Source organism: Phalacrocorax carbo, chromosome 17 (assembly GCF_963921805.1).
Source record: "Phalacrocorax carbo chromosome 17, bPhaCar2.1, whole genome shotgun sequence".
NCBI lineage: Eukaryota > Metazoa > Chordata > Aves > Suliformes > Phalacrocoracidae > Phalacrocorax > Phalacrocorax carbo.
The window spans coordinates 10,562,419-10,590,027 of NC_087529.1; the positions used below are offsets into that span (position 1 = coordinate 10,562,419).

The window sequence follows — 27,609 nt, forward strand, 5'->3', positions numbered from 1 at the left end:
GTGCTTGAGGGCTCAGTTGCCTGCCATAGCTAGCCTGGCAGGGTATCATCTCCTTTTAAAGTGAGGACATGAGACTCATGAGATGTTCTGGGCTCCTTTCTTTCTTTCTCTTGTCTTGCCTTGGTGTCTTTATTAAAAGAACCCTGATATTACTTTCTGCAAAGGCAGGTGGGATTGGAAGGGAGCCTGGGCCAAGCCTGAATTCAGGATATGCAGGGAGAGATGCCAGCATCTGTGGATGCCGAGTGCTGGATCTCAGAGCTACAGAGCGCTTGAGGTCCAGCGCTGCAGGTACAACTGTGGCAGGCCGATGCACAGCTTTGGTAGTGGGTGGATATTTACCTTTTACAGTTTGGTGTTTCACTTCAGGCAGGTGTGGTTTCACACCACAGACGGGCATTTGCAGTTTAAGTGAAGCTTCTGTGAGTAACAGCTGACATTTTACTGTTGTTCAGTGGTGTAAGGCCTAATGGAAGAGGTTTCAAAGTGGATAGGAGCCTGCCAGTTGCAGGGTCAGGCTCAGAGCTGGTGGTGGTGGCAGCCCATGCCTCTGCGCCTACTGCCTTTAGCACCGATGCTAGTTTCTCAAGTTTGAGAGGTATGTTCAGCCTCTGTCATCCTGATGCTTGCAGATAACCAGAAAAGAGGAAGAAGTGCAGATCTACCTTTTCTCTCGCTTAAAATCAGACACTGACTTTCAATAGATTTTAATATTTATGCAGTGCTGGCACCTGCTTCTGTCAAATTTGTCTTAGTTGTTAACAGTTACTAATTTATGCTGTTGATTGGTTTTGTAATATGTGGTAACCAGAGCAGCCCAAAAACCAGTTCTGCTCTGTGAGAAATATCAGAATTTTTAAATATTTTGTTGTTCTAATATGGATAAAACTAGATGTATTTGGGAAACAGAAATGCCTGCTTTGAGATTTTTCATTTTTAAAGGTTAAATTTTTAATTTGGATCATTGTTTCCAATGAAGCACATCTAAGACCTCAGAGACAATTTTAACGTAATCTGTATGTTACCATGATACGTTATGGCTCAGGTGGATATGGGTGTCAGGCATGAAGAATGTTTTTGTCAGTAGGGCTCCAGCCAGCCCTTAAAATACTTTGGTGTTAACTGGAATTTAATGTTGGGGTTTGTGATGTCCACTGTTGTTGTTTTTTTTTTTCCTGATCCTTCAGTGGTAACTTGAGGCTGTAACTGTAGACTGTAACTTTTAGTTTATCAAAGTATATGTCACCGTTGAAGCATGTATATTAAATCTTTTAGGCATGAGCTTTTGAATTCGACACGAGAAGATGTACCATTGGACAAACCAGTTGCAGGAGGTAGGTCTTCAAATGTGTGAGTGGTACAAGTACAGTGTGATTTTGTATTTGTCAGTCTTAGTGGTGGCTACTGTTTGCTTTTACTAATAACAACTGCAAATAATTCCTCATTTTGAATTTTCTTTAGCTACAAAGTGACAGCAGTTTTCTACTGGCTGTCCAGGCCAGTGTTACTAACACTCTTATCAACTGATTCTGAGATGCAGCTGACCAGAAGGTAAAACAATGAGCTCAGTGTTAGTCTGTTGAGATGTAGAGAAAAGGCAGTCGTTTCCATAGTTCATAATTTACTGGGTAAGGAACTGTCTGTATCATGGAATAATTGCTGATATGTGATATTTGTCAAAATTAGATTAACTGAAATGCAGTAATAAACATCCTGGTTCTAGTGACATTTATTATTATAGAATGTGACTTGCTCGGATGACGGGACACAGTAGTGCAAAGACAATGCATTCTAACCACTTTTGCCATCAGGAATACTTTTCAGCAGATGCATGCTCCCATCCAAAGGTAACAAAAATGACCATGTCAAAACAAGACTACAAGAATAGACTTCTGTTACAGTTGCAGCCATGAACTCACTGAAGTTGGGAGAAAATGTTTAATATGGAAAAAAATTAATTGTGCGTTTGCATGGGCACTAGCCAGTAAATTACTTTCCTGAACTTGTTTTTCTCTTCAGTTGTATTCTATTGTCTCTTGGGCCTCAGGGCGCTTTTTTAACTGTCCAATTAAGCCAAGTGTTGAAAGATTGTATGCCTGAACCAATGGTAGCAAACAAATTGCTCCCAACCCCAAAATGCTGACTGGCAACCTCAGCCTGGTTGAACTGTGAAATTTTAGTAATACCAGAGGAATTCTTAGTTCAGACAGGGACGCAAGCATCTAAATTGGTAGCATTTGCACTACTGCAGTACCATTACGTTGTATTATATACTCGTAGTATTCTGTTGTAAAAAAGTATATCAAAGACTACTTAAAGTGAACATTACAGATCTAAATTAAGCGAAGGAATTATGTCATAAGGATGTCACTTTAGCATGTATGTAGGAATTAAACTTTTCCTGCAGTATAGGTTAACCTAGTGTCTTGAGTCTTAATAACGTACTGTTCCTTTGAGCAGCAAATTAGACTATGAAAATAGTAGGTAGGCTAATGACTGAGTCTTAAACTTACTGTACTCTTACGTGGGCTTTTAAATTAGCCCTTTTCTCTGTTGCTTTTGCTGTATTTAATATGGTTATACTGATTATGAGGACAAAGCAGGTACATTACAGATCCCGTAAAAGCCCTGTAGCTAAGATGACTAGCAGTAACCATTTTTACGGCACAGTGTTATGAACAGTCACTCTGTGTTACTTGTCTTCACTATTCACGTGTGACCTCTGCATCATTTCTGAGAGAAGAGAACATCTGTGCAAGCTGTTGATAACACCTCAGGGAACACAGCTCAGAAGACAGCAGCTGTCTGAGCCTCCTTTCCCCCAGTTGTCTTTTCTCCCTGTTTGCATTCCCTCTTTCCCAGAAGCTCATTATCTCCTCTGCTGCTCTATGAGTCTGCTGCCGTCTCAGGGGAGAGCGCTATGTAGTGCCAGCCCCTATGTCCAACATCCTGCTCTGTCCATAGCCCCTGCTAGCTTGCATGCCCGGCAGGAGAGGAATTGGATGAGTACAGAAGTTGTATTCTGACTGGCAGAAGAAAAGTGATTTGCATTTGCATTCCTGTGGGAAATGGGCTGGTCAGGAAGGTTTTATGAAATGGCCTCAGCCCTGAAGCCCTGAGAAGGCTGGTACTGGCTCCAAGACAAAGCAGTCGGGCAGTGATGGTTTGGCTCAGGAAATGGCTGGAGAAGTGTGAGCACGTGCCTGTGAAGGTAGCCCAGCCTGGTGCAGTGCAGTTACGGAGCCCAAGTTGTTGCTAGCGCATGCTGACCAAACCCACAGCGTGTCTTGTTCAAGGCTGATGAGCTTCTACTTGTTGGTCACAAAGACATATTCAGAAGAAAAACGTGATTTGAATGATGCGTGCTTTTGATCCCTGTCACCTGATACTGAGGGGACGGGCAGGTTCTTTTAGGGATCCTTGGCAGAAGGATGACAGCACTAAATCGTAGTTACAATTAAAGCTTTATTTTTATTAACAGGTTATTATAATTAGTATAGCATAGATTTTATTATTAGAATGGCACGGGATTTCTACGAGCAGAATCAATGTAGCACAATTTATAAGTAGCGTAAATACAGAATTTATAATACAGCTTAACCTATGGTTCTAATCACCTACACCCTCTGCAGATCTTAATACATGGCTTGCTATATCAATATAAAAGTCATAATCTAGACTCAAGAATGATATAAAAGAAAAGCCACTTGATCTTCGGAGGAAGCAGATGGTGGAGGCATCCCTGGCCATGGTGGGTCACAGGTCTCGCTGTCCAGCAGCAGCTCTGGTCCAAGTTCCCCCCTTAGGACTTGTGACTGCTTGATTTTATGGACAGTGCTCCGTGTGCTGTTACACTTCCCTGTCCGGTGGGGACATCGCCGCCACAGGGCTGGCTGCCTGTCTGAGACCTTCAAGGCCAGTAAGGAAGGCAGTAATCAGCCTGGTGCTCAGGAACCTTGAGGCTGGGAGGGAGGGGAAGAGGAAATTTGTTTGGTTTGTCTGCTTCGCAGGTTCACAGGACTTTCAAGGCCTGAGAATGAAGGGAAAGGGAAGGAACAGGTGACCCACTGGGTCACAGAGAATGGCTGCTTGCCTTACAAAATTGCATTTGTTATGCTAACCACATTACCAGGGGTTGGGAGCAGGGGGTCCTGGTCACAGTCCCAGATGATGAGCACACATGACAAAACAGAAGCAAAAGCTGTTACCATTCCTGCTACCAAATATGAGAGCGCTAACATCAATGTTGTGCTCTGCTGTTCTGCTGGAGGAGCAGAACTCACTTATGACTGTCTCCAGGTGCAAAACTGTGTCTCATGAACACTACCAGAGATGCGCATGTACCAGCCAATAAGCAAAGATACTAAGTGATAAAATGATGGAAGAACAGTATTTAAACTTGATTTCTTCACCAGAATATGCTAACCTATGTAGCTGCCCCATGTTGGGTTCTGTGTCTAAATTATGACTTAACTTGTGTCTTAGTGTCAAGGAAACATTTTGGAGAGTTGGAACTAAGCTGCTTGTCATCTCAAGAAGAATGACAAAATCCCTAGAGTCATCTGATGTAGCTATTAACAACCATTCAAAAAGTATTGATGACAAACAGCAGGGAGAACTGGATGCTGCAAGTTCAACGTGAATATACAGTGAAGAGCAAACTTATACGTGCGCCTACTGTAAAAGGTTCCTTTGGGGTTGTCGGTGCTTAGCTGAAAATTCCTTGAAAGCTAGTTTTCATCCCACATGCATACCAAATTCTGCACTGCATATCAAGATAATCTTTTAGAAAATCAAACTAGCAAAAACCTAATCCTATCTCCAAATGACATCTACAGATTGGAGGCAGATGATGAAAGCGTTGCAGTTATTCGTGCCAATACGCTGTGTGTGTTTTGTAGGAAAATTGATGTCACTGGTTCAATGGATTTTTGTACAGTTTAATATCTCTTTTTTTATAATTAATTTTCCTGGTTCCAAGTTGAATCCATACTTTTTCTGCGTAGTGTTTCCTGGGTTACCTGAAAATGCCGGATGGTTATGCCTGCTATAAACTGAATGACTGAAAATATAACCAAATTAATTAGGGAATGTTGTCTTTGTTCTGTTTTACTCTCAAATACAGTGAAAGAGGAGTGGTATGCCAGAATTACCAAACTGAGAAAGATGGTAGATCAACTCTTCTGTAAAAAGTTTGGTGAGTACAGAATTTTTTTTTTTTCTTTTATGGCTTTGTTATGACGATTGCTTTCATTATTTCCTTTGAACATCTACATGAACGAGACCTTTGATCACTTTTTTCAAATATTTAAAATCCTGGCAGTTGAGTGAAAAAGAATGTATTATTCTGCTTATACAACAAGGTAAATTCACAGTTTAAAAAAAATAATAAATCTTATATGTACAGCTCTTCTAATTGCTCTCAGTTCCTTCCTACTTGGATTTCTTTTCCTTTCATGTTGACTAAAACAACCATTTACTTACTTATATCCATTGCTGTGCCATTAAAATTAGTATTAGAACAGTTCTGGGTGAATTCTTATGTTCTCTCTAGTATATAAAAATAGCTTCATAGGGATTAGAATAAAATGTTGCATGATGCTCTATAATAGATGAAAAACTTTGGACAAAACCACTGTATTATGCCGCAGCGAAGAACCCAGTAATCTTCAGTCTAGCATTGTGACTGCCAATATCAATGTGATATAATATGGTAAATGTTTATATTCTTGGTGTGCTGAGACTTGGACTCTGTTGGGTTCAGATATCCTGTGTTTTCCCAGGTTCTAAGGTCACAATTGCAACAGCCTGAAGATTTGGTAGCTGAGCTAGCTTTCAATAAAGGTTGATGGCTGGACTGTCCAGTTACTAGGTGTATTTTGCTCTAACAGCCGAGGCCTTGGGGAGCACTGAGCCTAAAGCTGTTCCGTACCAGAAATTTGAGGCGCATCCTACTGACCTCTGTGTTGAAGGGCTGCCAGAGAACATCCCCTTTAGGAGTCCCTCGTGGTATGGAATCCCTCGCCTTGAAAAAATAATTCAAGTGAGCAACAGAATAAAATTTGTGATCAAAAGGTAAGTGTTTGTTTTAATGCCTAAACATTTTTTTTTTAAGAAAGAGGCCAAACAAACACCCTTTGTGTAATCAAGCGCTTGGTTTCATTCAGTCATGAAGCATTTAGTGTCTAGTTACCAAATAGGCCTATTAAATATTCTGCATTTTAAAGTGGGTATTTGCAATCCAGACAAGTCTTCCAAAATATCTTTGTAGCATTTTCACTAGTGTGAAATACATAATAGAAAAATCCAAACTTTTCAATTATGTTGTAATAAGTATTAGTATTTAATTTGTGTCACGCATGGGCAGATTATTTGCTTTCTGGTTGCAGGCCGGAGCTGCTAACTCTCACTTCAACCGAAGTTATTCAGCCCAGGTCGAACACCCCAGGTAAGACGGGTGCTCCAAGTGGGAATGGAAGGGATCTGTGGGGACACAAATTTGCATCGATGCAACGTTTTTCGAGATGTAACCCTCTGTGATGGGTGCGCTGACGTGCTCTTCATGAGTTTTGAAAACAATAACTTGACGGTTATGACCATGGATGGATTTGTGGATTGCGGTGCAGTCCAGCGGTCTCTGAGTAACAGAATGGATCACCTTCACAGCCCGGGAGAACTGGAGTTACTCTCCTGGCCTGAATCAAAGCTTTGGAGCCCCTTAGCATTTCGCAGCTGACTTTGTTGGGCTTTTTTCAGGCCTCTGTTGGTAAGGAATTGTAATGACTTCTTGTAAACATGAAATGCCTTTAACAGAGGAAGAGAATCCAGATTGCTTTCTGTTTCCTGAGGCAATCAAATACTCTGAATTGGCGTATTGATACTTCCTTGCTACAGAAGCGTGCAATCCAGAGTATGAATCTGCTAGCAGTAATAACACAGACCAAGACGCAGGGCTTGCTAGGTTGTTGCCCCACACATTTCACTGAATAAACAAACTGCAGCTTCAGGAAACGATTGTGTTGAGCTTTCTGCAAAAAAAAAAAAAAAAAAAAAGGAAAAAATAATACGATTTAATCATATAATCAATAGTCTTATGTCATCACAATGTATTATGGATTTTGTTTGGATTTTAGGGAAAGGCTCATATTCAGCAAGAGGGTAGCTCAGTAGAAAAGACTATGTTCAATGTGGAACAGGAGGAGGAGGCAGCACTAATTCATTTGTTTTGTTGCCAAAATCCTGATTGTTGTCAAATTTGACAATATAACAGACAATTTGACCATAAAGTAATAACAGCAGGCGCCAATGATACCAGTAAAAAAACAGCTAATGAAATTCTCTTTCTGACAAAACTGACATGCCGTGGCTGTGATTCCTAAAACTCAGACTGTGTGAATCTTCAGAATTACATTTCTTTTTTTGTCTTAGCTATATTTTTTTTCACTAACCACTGCCCACAATGCTTAGCAGGGTCCAGGGTTTGATGTCAGACAGGTAGGACACAGCAAATGTTCTCCTGGACGTGGAGTCCAGTGAAAACCATTTTCCCAGGCAAAGGCTGAAGATCTTGTTACTGCAGATGTAGTACTTTGTGTTGCTAAAGAATATTAGACCTTTCTTTAGGCAAAATATCATTCTGTTGCAAAGTAATGATCTGGTGCCCTCAACAGATAGTCTGCAAACAACATTTTAATTTTTTTAAGCAAGTTAGTCTAATTCCTTTGCCAGTGAGATTACAACCTGTGCATAAGTATAAACACATGCAGGTGTTAAATACCTGTGAAATCTAACAAATAAGTAAGCCAGATTGCAAAAAATATTAATGCATCTTGCCTTGACAGTATAAGAAGCTAGAAATAAAGAAGGTCAGGTAATTTGTTAGTCAGAAATATTACTTGGAAACAAAAAATTTCATATAGTTTCCTTCCTTCATGCTTTCCGTAACTCTGAATGGTATTAGCTCAGTGGCAGTTAATTGTTAGTTGTGGGTTATGATGAAAAATAATCAATTATGCTGTTTGTCAGAAAAGTAGAGCTTTTTATTGCTGCTAGTGTCATTTGCTTTCTTCTCCACCTAAGCTACAAATTGTCCGCTCTGGTTAGCACTCCTATAATTGACTTTCATTTATAACAGAGAACAAGATTGAAGATGATTTTTTTTATGCTAATCAAGATGTTTAGCAAAGCACACTTTACATCGTCATCTCTGTTCTGAAGAGTGTTGCACTACGATTAATTAATTCCAACTTCGCAAGAGCCACTAGCATAATTCCTTCCTGCGTTTAAAGGCTCTGAAGAGCAAGTTCTCCCACTTGGGGCAATGTTTGAAATTTCTAACTACATTTAAACAGATCTTCCATTATGTAGAGGGAATTACGTTTATCCTTTAAGGTGCCATTAACAATCGTTGCTCATTGTACGTCCTTGTCCAGATGTGATTGTTCGCAGGTTCTTCTCTTGAAAAGAATGTGTTTGAATGTACCTTTTTATCTAGAACTGGGTAACACTCTGACATATCCATTTCTGGTTTTCAGTCAAAGAAGACTGGAACGTCAGGATCACAAAGCTAAGAAAGCAAGTAGAAGAGATATTTAATATGAAGTTTGGTAAGTTACATGTTAAATGAACTGTTTTATATTGCTGCTGTGTTTTAAAACTTGTCTGTACTTAAACCTCAGAGATGTGCTAGGTCAGATGTCTCACCTACTTTTTACTGGCTCTTCCCTATAACTGACCTAAACGACTTTATAACAATGTCCTAGGCCATAGTTTTTCCAGTTGTGTGACAGAGATATGTGCAAAACAAGCTTTTGGATGAAAAAAGTTCTCAGAAGAAGATACTAGTTTCTGCAGACTTGGATGTTATCTGTAACAAGATGGATGAAGTTGCCATCTGCAATTATTTTACCGAAAATAATAGAAAGATCTATTTAAGTATTTCTTTTGGGTTTTTTATAATCTCTTGAGTAGCAGAGCTTCTGTAAGCCAAGCTTCTTAAAATCACTTGAGATAATATACCACCCATTTGAGTGTGTAAACTGTCATTAAATCTTTATTTTCAGCCCAAGCTCTGGGGCTTTCAGAGGCAGTGAAAGTTCCCTATCCTGTATTTGAATCAAACCCTGAGTACTTGTACGTCGAAGGCTTGCCAGAAGGAATCCCCTTCCGGAGTCCCACATGGTTTGGAATTCCACGCCTTGAAAGAATTGTCCGTGGGAGTGGCAAAATCAAATTTGTTGTTAAAAAGTATGTTTGTAATTCAGTTATTTTACTCCTGATTTTGAAGTTATTTGATTTTCTTCACAGCAACTTTAAATGCTACCTAAATTCTCTTTCCTTGAAACAAAAAGAACATTTTGCATGTATGTTTTACCTTATAAAAGGATATACCTTCCTTATTGAATTTATATAGATGTGTAAATTGCACGTTTCGTGCATCAAGGATCTAGGGGAGAAATGACCTCGTACCTGGAAGCTTTTTTCCTTCTTTTTCTTTATTTTTTGCTTTAAATAAACCCATAAGAAAATCACAGAGTAGAAAATGTAGCTTTGTTTTCTAACTTTTTGTGGTTATAGTAGATGGAAAGTCACCGGTGCTTCTAGTAGAATTTTATTATAGAGAGCTGATGTTATGTAAATTGGAACTTAACTGAATTCCAAGAAATTTGGAACATTTTGCTATATTATTTTTCTTGAACAAGTAATTGATTGGGTTGTGTTCTGTTCAACTTTTAGGCCTGAGCTTGTCACTTCCTATTTGCCCCCAGGACTGGCGAGTAAAATAAACACTAAAGGTAAACAATTAAATGTTATTTGCTGCCATCATTTCATAAATACTTACTTTCTGCTTCTGTAAAAGACGGAGGTCCTTGTGGTTGAAAAACATGGGTGTTGCAAACAAAAGGCATTAAGAAGATCTAGCAGAGTAGCCTCTAAACCTGCTTTTATTTGAAAAAGTTAGTCAAATCATAACTTTATCTACTTTTTTTAACTTAACACTATTCCAATACAGAAAATGGAATTTACCCAATTTTGACAACTTTTATTTTGCTGCTCATGGCCTAAGACATATTTAACTTACAGTTGTGAACTGGAGTAAATAACAATTAAGTTTTGTAAGAAAAGAATAAAAAAGAAAATCTTTTAAGTTTGTCTACAAAAAATTCAAAAGTTAGTAGTTTTATTTAGATAAAATAAGAAGTACCAAAGCTGTCCCTCACACTTAGAAACAACAAAGTCTTACGTTCTGAGTTAGTAGAATGGAAATTTAGATGTGATACCTGCCTTTTTCAAGAGTACTAAACCTCCTTTTTAAGGCTGTGAGCGTCACTGTACTGTTCAGATTTTACAATGCAGACTGCACTTGATACAGACCCAAGTCATTCTTCAGTCTGCGGAATTTTCAGAATACAGCTGGTTTTTTATTAGCTGTGCCGGATATGCATCACAGAGGGTTTGTGCATTACACCTTGTATTATATTGACTTCCAGCAATGAGTCCAAAGAGTTCAAAAAGGTCACGAAGTCCTGCAGGCAATTCAAAGGTCCCAGAGCTGGAAGTTACTGTTGAAGAAGGTATGGGCAAAGTATCATTAAATATTCTTCTAATGTTTTCTGTTCTCAGATTTCATCGCCCATAATTAACTTATACATGCACCTCATGTAGCAAACTCAGTTTCATTTCAGGGTTCCAGATACACTTTAATATAGAAATGGTTTTATTTTTTTTTTTGTTTCTGAATAACGCTGGATTCGGTGCAGATGATGGTTTTGTAAAATGTTGGAGTTTGACAGCTTGCTTGGGCCTTTTATTCCAAGCAAAGATGTGGGAACTGATGTAGACCTGAGCAGAGGGATGACAGATGTGATCAGTAGTATCAAATGCCTGGATACAACCCTAGAAGGACTTCTTAAGGGTTTTTTTATTCTACTCTTGATTCAGAAGTTAAGTTTTCTCTAGTAATCAAGTTTGATATGTTGTTTTTTTTGATTGATGGCTTGCTTCTGCTCTCTGTATGTATATATGTAATGTCTTTTTACAGGTCCTAATAAACCACAAACAACAGATGTTCGAACTAATTCTCAAACCAATGGGTCCAATATGAGTTTCAAGCCACGAGGAAGAGAATTTTCTTTTGGTAAATGTTTTGGGAATTAGCACACGTGGGTTCTGTTATGATTGGTATTGAAAATTCTGGTGATTATGTATGAGAGAGATTTTGAATTCATGTTTTATTTCCCAGTTAGTGAATGACTGAAGTTCCTCCTTTCACGTACATTCAGTTCTTCATCCTGTAGAATAACCTGCATCGGAGAAGTCCTGGATGATCTATTGAGAATGCTGTACAAATGCAGTACAGGTCCATTAGATCTTATTAACTTGGTTTCAGAACCAGTCCCTTTAGACTTTTGCTCTTATTTCACAGTGCTGCAGACCCTTGAAGGTGTGCAGTACCACCAGAGTGCATAAACCCAGCTGAGATCTGATATTGTGCATAAGCTTAATAAGCGCTGCACAAACGAAATACTGAGCCTCACTGTGCAGAGCTACCCAAGTGGTACGTAGGAACTAGGGAGGAATCACCTAATGTCAGTAAGGCATGATCTATTGCAGCCCATTTTGCAAGATCGCCATTATAGACCTCTCCTGTTCTGGAAGATCAGTAAAGGAAAAGCCAGACAGGACTGGAAGACATGCAGTTGTCTTCATGAGCATTGGGCCGGAGCTTTTTAACCGCGGAGGACCAGGCCTGTCTGTGCAGTGCTACAGCACAGAAATCTTTGCGATGAAAGCAGGGTCAAATCTGCGCCGCAGAATAAATCCCCTGTGGTCAACAGAGATGAATGACTGTATTCAGAGTAACTGTGAGCAGTTTTCGAAGTCTCACAAAACTTTTTTTCCCAGCATCCTTCTGTTCTGAGATTATTTGCTTATATTTATATCGGAGTTTGGTTTTGGTTTTCGGTGTTTTCCCCCATGCTTCCTTTTTCGCCATATGGTCATCAAACGTGAAACAAAGGAATTCTTTCCTCCCACTGAGCCAGTTTAGACTGAATATAAGATACTGACTGTATAACTGCTCCTTTTGGCCTGGGCAGTATTTGTAGTCACAGTTGTGTACCGTTTTCTTTGACTTGCTTGTTACAGTTAGGCCTAGGCTTTTTTTAAGCTTTAGTTTGCAAATTTTTTAAACTTTCAATGGAGTTTTTAGTTTTGTAGACCAGCTATGGACCACTTGCTGCAGCCACAAGTGAACCGCTTTAGGAGTTGCTGCTGGTCACTGTCAGAAACAAAATGCCTAGCGAGGTGGACATTTAATCTTACCCGCTGTAGCTGAAATTATGATAGAGCTTACAGAACTTCAGAGGGGCATTTAAGGGCTGTGTCACTGAACATATGAAGAACTTGCTGCCGCTATTTTGGGTGCTGGTTTGGATGAGTAATTTTTAAGTTGCCTGATATTGTAAATTTGGATCACTCTTGCATTAATTTCAATTTTAATCATCCTTGTTTTAGTTATTGGTATTTTTCAAAGCTTTAGGAAAATGAGGATTCATGTGGATGTAGGTTTAGACGGCAGCAGAATGTTTCAGTGCCATTTGCAGAATGAGAGCTATTTGTGCATTTTACTGTCATAGTAAATAGGCTATCAAGCATAATAATTTATTCTACATTTATTAAAATATTCTTCAAGGACTCATTTATTGTGCGCATGTTGATTTAATTCTTCCGATTTCCTCCTGGCAGAGGCGTGGAATGCCAAAATTACTGACTTAAAGCAGAAAGTTGAAAATCTTTTTAATGAAAAATGTGGTAAGTTTATTGATTCGTTTTTACCAAGATATCTTTCTTAAGGACATGCAGTTGATGCATGATAGATATGTTCACATGTTTATTCCAAAGGTCCTGCAACCCTTGTGTGCTCTAGGCAGTGTCTCATTTGAGTTCATTCTCATATATGTTGCTTGCAATTCTTTGCCCCATTTCCACTAGTTACTGTATTTGGGTTTGGAAATGGAGGAGTTGTGGTTGGATTACTGCTTCTTTAATCACCCAGAGACATAGTGACTCCACATCCTGGCACATCTTTCAAGTTTCCTTCGCTCTGCTTATGAATGGGACTTTGTATGACTTCAGCCTCTGCATGACTTGATACGTTATGGATCGTATCTGGAGAGACGTGCTCCATCGTATCCCAGCGCTTATTCTAGTGCAGGATGTTTGGAAGCTAACGACCTTTGGAAGTAATGACTTCTCGTTACGCTTCTGAGTGCAGTTCTTGGAACAAGAACACTAATGTCACCTGCCCTTGGTGCTATTCTCTGACAGAGACAAAGACAGAATACACTGCCTGTAATGGAGTACAAACAGGATAGTCTCATATGCAGACCAAGCCAGTGGCATGAGCTGTCTATAAATACCAATATTTTCAACTGCAAATTATGATCAGATTTACTGCAACAGGATGAGTTAGTTCTGTCTGAGACTGTTTACTTTCCTCCTGCCTACTCATAGCTGTTACCAAAAAAACCCAAAGCCTGCTGATTCCATCTAATCTAGTATGTATGTGCCAACTATTATAGACCATTTATACCTGAGATTTTCCTTTTTATAGACACATCAGTTGCCTAGCTGGTAGCCTGTTTGCTCTGTTGCGTTTCAGGGGAAGCACTGGGGCTGACTGAACCAGTGAAGGTGCCGTTTGCACTGTTTGAATCCTTCCCGGAGGTTTTCTATGTGGAAGGACTACCTGAGGGGGTGCCATTCCGCCGACCTTCCACTTTTGGAATTCCAAGACTAGAGAAGATCCTGAGAAACAAATCGAAGATAAAATTCATTATTAAAAAGTAAGACTTCCATACATCTTTGATAATCCATTCTATAAGAATTCAAACGTAGACCAAAAAGTGAAATTGTGTTGCCAAGTTGCTAGATTACTCGATAAAATACACACTGGAATATTTTTAGTAAATGAGGAAATGGCCAGAAAGCTCTTGTAGAGGTTGTTCTGAAAGACACTCACTACCTGTTTTTGGAGGAAGAGCAAGTCTCTTATTCATTCTAATTCAGATTTCTCAGTCCATTTCAGTTATTACATCACTGGTTTAGTTCCTACTGCATGGAGCACTCATGGGTTACTCATAAAACTTGGCAGCAGTGTACTAAGAGCCGAGAAGTGGAGATTCATATATTGGGTGTTGCAAGAATTTATTTTTCTTGTCTAGAATAGGTTTAGGTACCCATGTGCCAGTGTAGAAACAGTGGCAAGAGAAGCTGCGGAGCCTCTCAGCCATCACATTCTTGGGTGTCTGCTTTTCTGAGAGTAATACAGCATTTATGGAATTTAGTTCCTGTCTTTAGTAAATTAATATTAGAAAATCTTGTTTCCTTTAACGTTGATGAATGCCATTTTATTGCTGTACATGAGATGTTCAATCTGTTTGCAGGCCTGAGATGTTTGAGGCGGCTGTTAAGGAAAGTTCTGCTAGAAGCCCCCAAAGTGAGTTTTGCAACTGCTTAACGTTCTAGATAAGTCTCTTTCAAGGTTTAAATACAAATCAGGAGTGCTGCACGGTGTTAATGAGTTCCTGAAAGATCTATTCTACGCTGTGGTTGGTTTGCTTGTTTGTTCCTAAGATGGCAAAAGCACTTTCCAGTTATGGTTTTAATACAGCTTTAGCAAAGGAGTATTAAATTTAAGTTATTCACAACAATCATGCCTCTACTGTAGTCTTTACTACCTTTTATCAAAATGTAAGTAGCAATGTGTGATTCACAGAAGTAATTCAGGTCTAGAGAGAAATTATTTGCTGCTGATACGTAGGTCATCTAAATGAGAAATGCTGCGCAGATAGGAGCGCAGGTAGCCAGTAGAAAACTCTGTCAGGCAGGTCATGGATTAAATGCTTTGAGTCATATTATTATCTGTTACTATGGGTTGGCAAAACTCCACTGAGTTAGTTGAACTACGCTAGTTTGTGCCGGTGGAGAGCGTGGCTTACGAGTCTAACTAAGGGGTTTCTTTTGTGAATGCATGCAGTGAATGCGTGGATCAGTAGGTGTTACTGAATTAATGGCAAGTACTATGATTATTCTGTTAATAAAAATATGAAAATAGATGTTCCACATACTCTTTTGGGTTTTTTTCCCTTTTCTTAATAGTCTTTTAGAAAGCCAGGTAGGTAAAGATTAACATTGTCTTCAGTCTAGCCCTTTCTCCTCTTGGATGGGGAAGTCAGAGTAGTGTGCACCTTCAATAAGTATGTCTCACTGGAAGCTGAACCCATTTCGAAAATGGCACTGGGTCTGCTGTGAAAAGTTTGCAAATACCTGTTATTTTGCAATATTGTCTTTATACATGACAGTCAAGATTTTGGGCTTTTTATAACTGTTTTTAAAATTAATTCTTTTAGGAAAAAATAATTCATCTAATGTAGCCAACACAGCAAGCACCACAACAAACACAGTGGTGAACACAGCTGCAGGTGTTGAAGATCTTAACATCATTCAAGTAACTATACCAGGTGTGTATACTGTCAGGTTTCATGTCATACTTTTTGTGCTTATATTCTCCATGACATCTGTTTAGTCTGATGAATTTTTTTCCTACAGTCAAGTTAGTTCACTGTCATATGAGTACAGTCAACAAAGAGCGTAATTTACCATTCTGTGTATGCTGAAATGTTAAATATTTTCTAACGCTCATGAATATCTATTCAGTGACATCTCTAGAATATTCTTGGTCCAGCGCCTAGTTAAGAAGTATCCACTTTTTTCCCTTTTCTTCTCATGCAATAAATTAAGAACTGACTTGCAATTTTCTTGGCAACTTCAAGAGATCAGGGCTCAGACTGAATGGAGTAACCATGCAGTCTGAACTGCTTTCTCTTTACACTGATTGCTACTTTCTCAGGCATATATTGCATTTATCAGAAACCATGAGGAACGTTGCATGCTATGGCAGTGTACTGTCACTTCACTTTTACCTTTCCCCAGTGTTACATGTACTGTAAGAAAATAAAATACAATTTGTGGTTTTAGATTAAATTTACAAAATCATCTCTAGACAGTAAATCTAATGTTGGTTATGTAAATACTTTGAAGCTTCTTACAGATCTCTTAACCATCTATTTTTGCATATTTCTACAATTCTGCGTTACTGCTAAAACTAGGAACAAAGACGGGGTGTTTCAAAAGCATTTGGACGTACCTGCTTTGAGTAATCATGCAGCAATAAACAAGCTTCAGGGGAAAAAAATCTGCTTAATTCTGATGCTATTCTAACAATTTCTTCCAGATGATGAGAGTGAGCGACTGTCAAAAGTAGAGAAGGCCAGACAATTGAGAGAGCAAGTAAATGATCTTTTTAGCCGGAAATTTGGTAATTGCTTCTTACTCCCCATTTTTACATGGGTGTGAATGCAGTTAACGATGTTCATATTGAAGTGACTGAATCATCACAGCGGATGATATATATGATCATTAAAATGAACAAATTCAAGAATTGTATATGAATGTTGTGATTTGACTTCAAAAAGTCTTTTATAAGTGATGTAGGTTGTTTGGTTTTCTAAACAAAAAGTCCCAAGAGCGTAGGTTGCTTTATGTTCCCCTCCTTCAGGTTTATTTCTGTGTAAACACAGATGAAATACATACTTTGCTGGCAAACCATGATTATTCTTAGGACTTCAGAGGCTTCTTACTACTTGAGACTAGACTAATTTTTAAAATGCAACGTAACATTTTTGCTTTGTAAGGTTTTCTTTATTGCTACTTTGTAATTGCATCATACAGCAATAATGACCTCAGCTGCTCTATCTGAAATTCCTTCACTAGTGCTGTGTTGAATTGCTTTTCTGTGCACGTTGCAGGAAACGCTTTGTCTTCCTTTGGTCGCTATTTCCCTAGATACCCTGTTCTATACGTTTTTTAGTAAAACCAGAGTCTGGGTCCTTTACGTGGTGAGCTGTTAGAGTTGCAGTTGTAACTAACGTTCTTCGTAGTAACATTCGTGAGTGTAATCCGAAACGTAACACTGTAATGGTTTGTCAAGTGGATTTTCATAGTTTGCATTTAGTTTCTTAATCGTCTGAGGACATTTTCTTCAATGTCTAACCATAAATATGTAGACTTGGAAACAAACGTGACCTCTCTCACTTAGGTGAAGCCATTGGTATGAATTTTCCCGTGAAAGTCCCATACAGAAAAATCACTATCAACCCTGGCTGTGTGGTGGTGGATGGGATGCCTCCCGGTGTGGCATTTAAAGCTCCCAGTTATCTGGAAATCAGCTCGATGAGGAAGATTTTGGAATCAGCAGAGTTTATCAAATTTACTGTCATTCGGTATGTGGTTGCCATTGATCAGATCGTAGAGATGTTGTGAGGACAGCCCTGTAGCTTGAATAAATTGAGATTCGAAAGACTAGAAGTTGCAGTGCATCTTTAAATAGTGGAGGATGTTGGCTTTTTGGAAACAATATGTCAAGTCAAATGAAGCCCAAATGTTCACAGCATGAATGAAGATGGTAACTCTTTGGAGGACGTGTCCAATTCAGTATGACAAAGAGCGTATTATTAATACTGCGTATTATAGCAAGCTGCGTTTGAGTTGAAATCTATTCATATTCTATAACACAGTTGTAAAGTGTTGTGGGCCTTGCTCTCCCATATATCAGATCGAGCTCTGAGACAGGTCCAGAGCTTGTTGGCTCTTGACAGTAGATAGTATGTTTGTAGTAGTATTAAATTAATATTATTATTTTTAAGTGTTTCAGTTGTGTTAAAATCCCTGAGTTAAGCTCTTTGAAAAAACATTTTTTTCCTACAAAACTAGTTTTATCTACAATATATAGAAATACTATATTGTCCAATTACAATATAAGTTAATTTTATTTGTACGTGAATGTTTGCACGGATGCGTACACACACGTACATATATACAGAGTGTATCTATGCGTGAAGCAGAACAGATGAAACTTTGGAATCATACTCAGGAGGAGTTCAGGAATTGAAAATAAATTTATAGTTTATGCAACTTCTCAAATCATAGGCTGCTTCACAGGAGTCTAAAAGCTTCAGTCTGTCTTTAGATAGGGATAAATTTCCTAAATATATTTTGCTGAGGTGTCTGAATTCTCAACCCTTAATCATGAAGAGTTCTGACTGAAAGGACTTTTGATATGTTTTATTTAATTGAGGTCTGAAGAAGAGGTGACTCCATTGTTAATTAGCTGTGACTGAGGGAAGGATTTAGATCTTTCTGTGTATGTGACTTTTCAAAGTGCTAGGAACAAACCATGGCGCCCAAGAGCTGCCATGATGGTTCCTTCTGTTTTGTTGGACTTTTTATTCATTTTTTAGCATGACCTCTGAATTTTATTTTTTTTTACAGACCATTTCCAGGGCTTGTGATTAACAATCGTAAGTATTTATGAAACACTGATGGCAAATGTGTTTTTGTAACTTACCAAGATTCATTTTCTACATTTTGGCTTAGTGGCAGAGACTCTACAGCGGTTCAGTTCTGTGCATAACCCTCTTGTCCGTGGCTGTCTCATTAAGATTTCCTGACTAAACATGCATGTGCAATTAACTTGAGAGCAGTGTGATAAATTTACAGAACAGTATAAGATTAGCATTAACTTTGATATGAAAATGCAAGATACTGATTTTGTATTTTTCAGCTGCAGAGTCTCAAAGAGATTTAGGACCCTGACTGAGCTACAGACTTATATGGGAGCGTCTACAGTTTAGGTTTGGATCCATCACAGTAGCAGTTAGTAAGGACTTCCTAGTAGCTGCGCAACCCTGTTGCAGTGAAAAATTCTGCCTTCTCCTGAAACCGTAACGGTTTAGAGAGGCAGAGTGTAATTACCCAAAGTGCCACGGCCAAGTTGGACACATTAATGAAATCATTTGAGAGGGGAAAAAAAAAGTTGTTGTATTTTCAATTGCCTAAAATATTTGTGTCCTGTTTTGTTAGATCTTATTTAAGAGAAAAAACAAGCTGCAAAACACTGTCATTACAGTGTCCCTTGTGTCATGTTCTTTCTAAGCCAATGTCAGATTAGAAATTCAGAGGACAAATAACCTCCTGTTGTTTCTTTGGCCTTACCCAGCCTGAGCCTTGGCGACCCAGCATGCATTCATCTGCATCCCGTCAGCAGTATCCTCAGTGATCTTAAAGATCTTTTCCAACGTGAATGATTCTATGATTCTATATTCCAGCTAACATGCTGAGGTCTATGAACTGCAAGTACGAAGTGTTCTCAAGAAAGTATTCTAGTTGACCTGCTCGCCAGTCCTAGGCACACCTTCTTAGGTGGGAGAGAGATCCCTTTGTAAGAGGGAACCTTCCAGGCAGATAAGTGTGTAATAGCATTTCCAGAGACTTGAATTAGAAATGAAAGAATATATTAAACTGTTGTTCAGCCAGCATAACTTCCAGCATGTGGTGGGGCTGAGGCTAGCTAATATGCTGAATAAAACCAACATAGATACCCAGTCATCTTCTGTCACTGGAGGAGCAGATTGGTCATTGAACATGTGATTTTAATGCAGTATCTGTGTCCACTAATGAAGATAAAAATTATCTGATATTGATAGATACCGAGGTGAATGATTGAAAGGCTCTGAGCTACTGCTTATGTAGGTATGATGCTTTGTTCTTGTTCTGAAGGATGTGTGATAACTTACAAGGAAATTTTTGGTGCTTGCAGACAAGTTAGGGAATGTTTTTTCTGTGATAAAAAATACTGAACTGCAGCTCAATCACAAGCGTTAGTAACCTGTTCATGCGACAAGTTTCAGGATTTGCAGATTCAAGAAGTAAGATTGCCCTTGTGTTACATGTGGGACCATTGTCATTGTGAAGTTAAACAGTGATCATGTCTAATCTTAGAGCTGATGGAAAAAGCTGAAGCAGAGGCACCGCCAACAGCACCAGCAGCAGCACCAGTACTGCCAGGTGATGCAGAGTGTGACACGTGTCCCTGCAGAAGGGGTAGGGTATGGAGTTCTCGATCTTATTGCCAGACGATGATAGTAGTCATGTCCTGGGTGCGCATTGCTCGTGACGAGCCATTTTATTGTGACAGATGGTGTGCGATGGTGACTTTTATAGCTATTAAATATTCATAAATTAATAGAAAGAGCCATTGCTTCCTTCAGGCTGTGTCATTGGCATGTTCCTTGATTTGATTTTTGCAGATGATGAGTGAGCTGGAAAGGAGTAGTACGGGCAATATATAAAGCCAATTCAGTATCCATTAATTGATGTCTACTTAACTCAAAGTATGTGTGTGTCTGTGCCAGATAGATGTTCAGCCAAGTGAAGTTTGTGTAACATGTAAGAACCTAGAACGGGGTCTCGACAGAACTTCTGCCTACCGCACGGCTCTGTAACCGCTGCTAGACTGAGTCTAGACTGCACACTCATCCCCTGTCTTAGTCTTAGTGGAGAATTTAGCTTTATGCTATGAATAGGTAAAGTAAATGTAATTAAGCAACTTCCTTTTGACCCAGTATAGTTTCTAAATGTCCCCAGACCTTTTTAAAATGCGTTGGTGTAGCGCAGGGAAGACACTTGCAATTGACTGAATAAACTGTTACTCAAATACATTGGGGAGCTAAGAGAAAATGTTCGATAAACATTTTAAGAGTGAGGGACACTTGTATGGTGGAAATCATTTTAAAGGCAACTGCTGGCTCCTCTGTTTACATTTTGAGGTGGTGGAATGGAGGAAAGCAGCTGCTGATGGTCAGCGAACTTGCTCTCGTCTGTCTTTAACTCACCCGCAGCGTTAAAAAGTTTAAATGGCTTTTCTAACACCTGCCCATCTATAATCCATCAACATAGGTAATAGAAAAGTCATTATGGAATTCAAACACACTTTTTGCCCTCTAGTCTGCACCTTCCCACTCTCCCCAAAAAACCACGTATTTGCCATTGAGGACAATACTGACTGGAAGTGATGATTTTTTTATTTTTTTAAATGCGGTTTTATATTTAAGCCGTTTGAGTAAAGCTGTTCCAAACGGGGTATGTTCTGTGCAAGTGCACGTTGTGTGCTGCTAGGCCTTGGTGATATGTCTGCCGCAGTGAACCATACTTGGAAGAGCAAGTGTAGGGTAGTGTAGTGCAATAAATGTTTGGGTATATTTTATATTTTGCTGCAGACTCTCTATAGAAAGTTACACATAGTTATCTCAGACAAAGATATTTGAGTCTGATCATAAGGGCAGAAATCAGGTGCTTTTTTTCAGGGAAAACTTAATTTCCCTAATTTTTCTAAGATACTTATCTGATTTCTATTGCTGAAACTATATTTGTATTCATTTGACTATATTTTTTCATTTAAGAGCCAGCTGAACCAAGCCAAATACAAGTATCTGTAGGAGGTAAGTGTTTGTCTTCAGTTACTATCGACAAATATTTTTAAGTAATTTTGAACAAAGTTGCATCTTGTTTTTTAAAGGACACAGGTCAATCAAAACAAGGGCTTTTATTGGTCCCCAGGACGTTTTTTCATCTGTATTAATATCATGCTGCTCATGTGAAAAATACTCTGCAGCAAAAGTTATTATTCAAATAATTTTATAAAGGAGTTTTATGAATTGTTGGTTGGTGAGTCATGACTATATATAGGCTTTGAGTGATTGCTCATATCCTGAGTGATGCATCTAGTTATTCAGCGCAGTAGTTTCCACAATTTATGCAAGCAAATGATTGCCATCATCAGGAAATTTGGATGCCATATCGGCCTGAATATATGGTGCTGAGGAGGTGGGAGTAATGCTGGTCTTCCAGAACTTAAGCTCTGAAAAACATCCAACTTTCCTATTGCCCAAGAATCTACTTGAGTTGTATCTTTTTCAGATGTTGATGTGTGTGAGACCAAGGAGGCTGTAGCTCTTCTACGCCCCCTGTACTTCTGCATGTGGTCTTGGAGCATTAGGAACACCGAATTGACCTGAGAACTGGGACGCTGGTGTCAGCTGTGTGCTCTGGTCTTGTAAATACTGCCTCGGCTGTAGCCCCACCTTGTCAGCCCGGCCCTGGAGCGCTGTGGCTGCTTCTGGCCTGGCTGGCATAGGGGATCCGAGGTGCTGTGACCGTTTGATGGGGTGCCAGGTAGCCCTGAGAGGGGGCTCTCTGATGGGTCAGTAGCTGGGATTGAGGCTGCTGTGCATCAGTACTTGTCATCTTAAAACTCTCCACTTGAGTTCATTCCTCAACCCTGCTTAGATTTCCCCAAAAGAGGAGCCAGTGAATCACAGCACTCCCATTCTTCTATACCCTTTTCCATGGAATACCCTTTCCAGTCTCCATTGCTTCAGTTTCCCTGGCACGTCACTGAACTCAGAGACAAGGCGACATGCTCAGCCAGAACTACTGTTACAAACTCAGTTCCAGGTTCAGTGTTGAGTCGGTCTTTCTCAGAACATAGATCAATCCTGTTGCAACATTCAAGATGAAAAGAAAGCGTTAGAGTCACAGAAGAGCTGAGCTGCAGGTTTTAAGCTCACAGTTATTGAAAGCTGGAGCATCAAATGCCTTTATGATACCAAAACTATGTGGGATCACTGAAATTGTTAGGTGATGGAGTGCATGAGTTGTTCCTGAATAGCCTCATGCAGAGGAGATCTAGCTCTGGGCCTGCAAAGTGATTGTTTTGAAGAAACAGACAAATGTGGTTTGGAATTTGTCATCCAAAACCGGATTCAGACCCCGTTACCAGAGGAATGATCTTGAGGAAAGGCATGCAATTGCTAGAGAACTCAAAGTCGCTTCAGAACTAGACCGGAAGGTATAAAATGATTGTGCAATGAAATGGCTTGGCTTTGTAGTGATGAATTACCCTAGCCCCAAACCTGCCAAACAACCTCAGTGAAAAAACAATTTCCTTCCAACATCATTCTCTGTTTATGAAAAGAACAGAATCAGGCTCCGGGTCATATAGGCAGTGCTATATAGGCACGAGATTTCTTTGATTTACCTCCAAGCGTCCCTGTGAACAAGAAAAAGCAAAGATTTTGTAATGAAGTCTCCTGGAAATGAAAAAAAAAAAAAATCATATCAAAAGATAATGAATGCTTTAGCCAAGAAGATAAAATTTCTTGATCTCTTTTTTTTTTAAAGCATCTCATAATGCCTTTCTATGTGATAATGTGCATTGAAGAAGAAAAATTACCTAGGGTCAAAATTTGTTTTGGACAGATTGAAATATAATAATGCAAAAGCCGGTATCAGGTTGACGAGGGAAGCAGTCCTACAGATGGAAAAAATACCTGAAAAATAGTGCTGTGAAAGCAAGAGTTTGTGCAGTGAATGTTAATTTAATAACTAACCTGGAAGGCATGACTTGATCACACGTAGGTTCAGATGTTGTTAGCTAGCTTTGGAAGACAGCATCTTAAAAAATGTGAAGCAGTGGCCATGCATGGAATATTTGAAGTCATGGGCTACAGACTTACCTGTGAGTGTTGGAAAAGCTTCGCCTCACGTTGCCTATCTGTTGAGGTGGGTGGAGGAAGGAATGGTGCTGGGGGCTGGCAAAGAGGAGGGAGAAGGACTGAAGAGCAGGGTGCAGACCGAAACAGTGATACATCTGGCATTTTTTTCACCGGTTATATATTGTTTCCTTTTTGGATTAAGTTCCTTTCCTGCCCAGTGAGTATTTCAGCTACATAAAAAGCATTTTAAAGTTTCATATGCTTCTAAGACCAATTTTATTTCTGTTCTTTAAAAAACTAGAGTTCTCTCAGATCCCAGGCTGCTTTGCATTGGAGTGAATGTGCTCATTTATGCAGAATCAGATTGTTGTGAACACGCTTTTATTTATTGTTAATAGTTTAAAATGATAAATGAATGCTTTTCATATTTTCATAACTTTTTTACTTAATAAGCACAACAATAACAATAAATTGGTCGAGAAGTTTCCTTTTTTCTTCATTCATTACTCTTTTTCAACAGATACTACAGAAACAGAAGAAAATTCTCAAATAAAGCAAGAACCAGACCCGACGTGGTAGACCTCATCAACACTGGGTAAAAAATTTAGAGTTTCTTGAAGTCATTGCCTGTCGAGGAGTAACATTTTCATGTTTTGGGGTGGGGAGAAAAGGGCTGATACACAGGACTGAATGCCAGAAGGTGCCAGTCCTTCACTTGTGAATTATTTCATTTGTCTTGGTTCTCACCTGTCAAACGCAGGATGTTTTCAGACCCTTATCCAAACACAATGTAAAGCACGCTCTCTGCAAACTTGTGATGCAGTCAGTCCTAGGAAAATGTGGCCTATAAACAAAAATGGGTGATGGCAATTACCTCAGAGGCAGGGTAAATGAAAGCTTAGGGAATTAGAGTTCACAACAAAGAGCTCTGACGTGGTTGTGTGAGAGATCATTGTTATTCTTGGTAAAGCCTACATATTTCCAAACTGTAATTGAGCAGGAAGGCTCTTCACTACGATTGCAATATTGTCTAAGCTTGGGACACTTGGTAAAGCTTAGCTGTGATGAGAAACCAACTGCCTTTAAAAGTTTTCTTTTTTCTTTTCTGTTAATTTTTATGAAAAGCTTAGTTTAATTTACAATGAAAAGAAGTCTGAATCTTTCTCTTATACTATTTTTAACTTCACTCCTTCCTAAAAATGACATTTGGGTGGAGGTGAACAGTGCTAGCGATGTTATCACGTCACCAAATGTAAAAGGCTGACCCGCACAGTTGTGAGTCTCTATGCTTCATTCAGAGAAAATGGCAATTTTGAGCTATCACAGCTCTGTAGTACTTCTTCCCATTTCAGTTTTTTGATAATACTCCAAACCAAATATATTCCTCATTGTGTAGCGTGTGGTACTTTAGAGATCTGATTTGATTGGTGTAAAGTTGGATGCATTTATTTGGTGTACCCGAGCTGTAACTGGTCTCGCTTTAGTGAGAAAGACATTTTATTCATCCCAGAGAAGAAAACGTCCGCATACTATTCCAGTTCTGAGGGCACAGACGGGCAATCAGCAAAACCAAGCTCTGGTTCTTCATCTCTGAGCAGCTGAGAGCGATAGTGCGGTCTGTCCCCCACATGAAGCAGTGGCTGAGGGAGCCTGGAGCCCGTGGTTTTCACTCCTGGCACCACCCAGGTTTTTGGAGGCAAGGACAGGGTTGGCCACGGCCCTCTGCCTGTGCAGCATAAACACAGCGTTGGCACGTGGGGGGCTGCTGACGGCACCGGGATGAGGGACTGAAGGGACGGATCCAGAAATTATTTGGTAGAAGCTGGCAGAGCCGCCGTACCAGCATACCAACTGTCTGTGCCCTGAGAATTGCAACGACAGCAGTAGTCTTCCTAATGAATTGGAGAAGTCTGCTTTGGAAGTGTTTGTCATAAAACTGAACATGGCAGGAGAAAATATACTAAAGAAAAGCTTTTGATTAATCCTGGGAAACACTTCACCCAGTGGAGGTATAAAAAGCCATTTCACCTGTCCATTAAAAGTCGTGGAAATTTTGTCTGAGCAGTGGCTGCACAACTTGGTGCTGCAACGGTTCGGGTTTTTGGATGCTTTAGGCCATCCACTGAATATACTAAAGCAAATGCTTGATCTAAACTCTTACAGAGACCACGCAAGCACACATTTAATCTCATGTGACACTGATGATCTTAGAGGTCTTTTCCGACCTTAATGATCCTATGATCCTGTGTCTATTGCAAGCAATATTCCGCTTCTGCGTGCTTTCTGAATCTACACCTAAAGAACTCAAAAAGGCAGTACAAGCCACTCTTATTTGTAATAAGGTACAGAGCTGCAATGAAACTAACTCACTTCTGTAATTTTTCTTATCTAGTCAGAAGAATCCAGTTCTGAGAAGAGCCCGCCGGGACTATCTTGAGCTGTGTAATATAATTGTATAAGAGAAGTACCTTCTATACAAACCCTTTTTGTACTTTTAGATAGAAATGTCTACTTTTTCAGCAGTTCTGTGAATTGACTTAAAGCAAAGAATGACTGTAGATTTGGAATGGCTGGTTTTACTTTGGAATATATTATAAGGACTAAATTTGATGCAGAAGTGCTGGGGAGATGACAGGGATTAAAATCAACAGGGACTTAACAGATGCCGTCTACATTTCCCAGTAAAGCTGAATTTCACTGTACCTGAATGCATCTCAGCTTTTGTAATGCAGAAAAATTCCTGCAGGTAGTTCAGTTTGTTAGTTTTACTTTGGGAAAAAAAAAAAATCATTAATTCTTACTCCTTTAATGGCTGATTGGACAATAGTATCTGTATATTTGAACTAATTTTTCCTATTACATCTATCACAATTCGTATGTTTTTCATAAATAAAAGATAAACTGGTTCACTTGACCGTTAGTACGCATTAATGAGATGGACTGTGAAAAGGGACAGTATTTCGTTGTGTGGATTAGGAACCGATTTAAATTGAACCTGTTATGGTTTGTTCCATTAACTCAAAGTAGTAAGTGCATGTTGTATCAGAATATCACATGGTTTATATATGATGGGTCTGGTCTTGCAGTCCTAATGTAGGCAAAACTCGCATGGACCTGTGTGAGAGCTTTTCTCCTGAAGGCTGTGGGAGATGCCCTTCTGTTCATCTAGTTATGGAAGCATATGCTACAAGCTGCTGTAAGTCCTACTATGTCAAAAGTTAAGTCCCTTATAGTCCCAGTTATGCCCCACATCATGTATGCATTTTTTTTAAGTTTCACAAACCGTAAGAGATGTAAAGTTCTGGCTATATGATAATCTCGATAGAGAAGATGCAGATTATTGTAAAGGATACTCTTTTATTGGCATGAGTTTGGGATGATTGCATTATGCACAAGTGGTAAACCTGATTCCCTGAATAAGAAATAAAGACCTTTCTGATGGTTTTTACGACTGTCCGTGCAGTATACGTTTACATATTTTACAGCAAATCAAGTTCTAGCAGTAATTCTGTAGGCAGGTAGAACATGATGTAGCATATTTATTCATTCCAGTGAAGGAAGTAAGTTCCAGTCATGCCTTTCAGACAGAAATCCTGCTCCAGGTGGGTGACGTGGTTGTATCTTCAAGAAAAAATTTTGAAGCCTTAAATTCAGTTGGGTACAGTGTCCGTTCCCCGGGAGCACCCTGAAAGTCAGCAGCCGAATTCAGAGCAGCACGCGCTCGGTCGTTCTGAAGGCGCAGGAGAGCCGTAGGACACATGCTTGCGTTTTCGCAGTCGCACCATGCAGATCTAGGTGCTTAAATATTGTGCTGTTGATGTCAGTAGGAGCAGGGTTAGCTCTGTGCTGAGTCAATTTGAAAACGCTCATCCCGGTTGTACCTTGCAGCTCTCCAGATGGGAACCGGTGGTGGCTGATTCAGAGCTGCCTTCCTGCCTCGGCAAACAGCCCCTATCTCAGTCCCATGGGAACGAGCCCGTTGACTTAACCTGGTAACCCTCAGCTGTTTGGGTACTGTCCCAAAGTATAACCACTGATGTATTTCACTGCTGATTAATAGACATGCTCAGTAACGTACCTCCATAGATAGGTTGTTATCAGGGTGATGGCGAGTTTCATGATTGCTGCTAGGAATGTTTAGAATGGGGAAATG

At 39.5% G+C, this 27,609-nt stretch overlaps 1 protein-coding gene across 8 annotated transcripts in view; it reads left to right on the top strand.

Annotated features, from left to right (window-relative positions):
• Nucleotides 1-26,900, top strand: part of GTF2I (general transcription factor IIi) — a 77,907-nt gene extending 51,007 nt beyond the window's left edge. For 5 of the 8 annotated variants that reach the window (XM_064467965.1, XM_064467966.1, XM_064467963.1 and 2 more), the window contains 20 exons: nucleotides 1,276-1,334; nucleotides 5,126-5,197; nucleotides 5,892-6,075; nucleotides 6,390-6,448; nucleotides 8,535-8,606; nucleotides 9,063-9,246; nucleotides 9,736-9,794; nucleotides 10,491-10,574; nucleotides 11,042-11,137; nucleotides 12,748-12,813; nucleotides 13,664-13,847; nucleotides 14,448-14,500; nucleotides 15,414-15,524; nucleotides 16,298-16,381; nucleotides 17,162-17,345; nucleotides 18,394-18,422; nucleotides 19,903-20,004; nucleotides 21,363-21,401; nucleotides 23,977-24,051; nucleotides 25,849-26,900. In XM_064467965.1, the coding sequence (XP_064324035.1) occupies nucleotides 1,276-1,334; nucleotides 5,126-5,197; nucleotides 5,892-6,075; nucleotides 6,390-6,448; nucleotides 8,535-8,606; nucleotides 9,063-9,246; nucleotides 9,736-9,794; nucleotides 10,491-10,574; nucleotides 11,042-11,137; nucleotides 12,748-12,813; nucleotides 13,664-13,847; nucleotides 14,448-14,500; nucleotides 15,414-15,524; nucleotides 16,298-16,381; nucleotides 17,162-17,345; nucleotides 18,394-18,422; nucleotides 19,903-20,004; nucleotides 21,363-21,401; nucleotides 23,977-24,035 (1,780 nt within the window). In that variant the 3' untranslated portion in view covers nucleotides 24,036-24,051; nucleotides 25,849-26,900. The remainder of the gene's footprint in view (nucleotides 1-1,275; nucleotides 1,335-5,125; nucleotides 5,198-5,891; nucleotides 6,076-6,389; nucleotides 6,449-8,534; nucleotides 8,607-9,062; nucleotides 9,247-9,735; nucleotides 9,795-10,490; nucleotides 10,575-11,041; nucleotides 11,138-12,747; nucleotides 12,814-13,663; nucleotides 13,848-14,447; nucleotides 14,501-15,413; nucleotides 15,525-16,297; nucleotides 16,382-17,161; nucleotides 17,346-18,393; nucleotides 18,423-19,902; nucleotides 20,005-21,362; nucleotides 21,402-23,976; nucleotides 24,052-25,848) is intronic. The other 3 variants (XM_064467964.1, XM_064467970.1, XM_064467969.1) reach the window with 3 other exon arrangements.
• The last annotated feature ends 709 nt before the right edge of the window (nucleotides 26,901-27,609 follow it).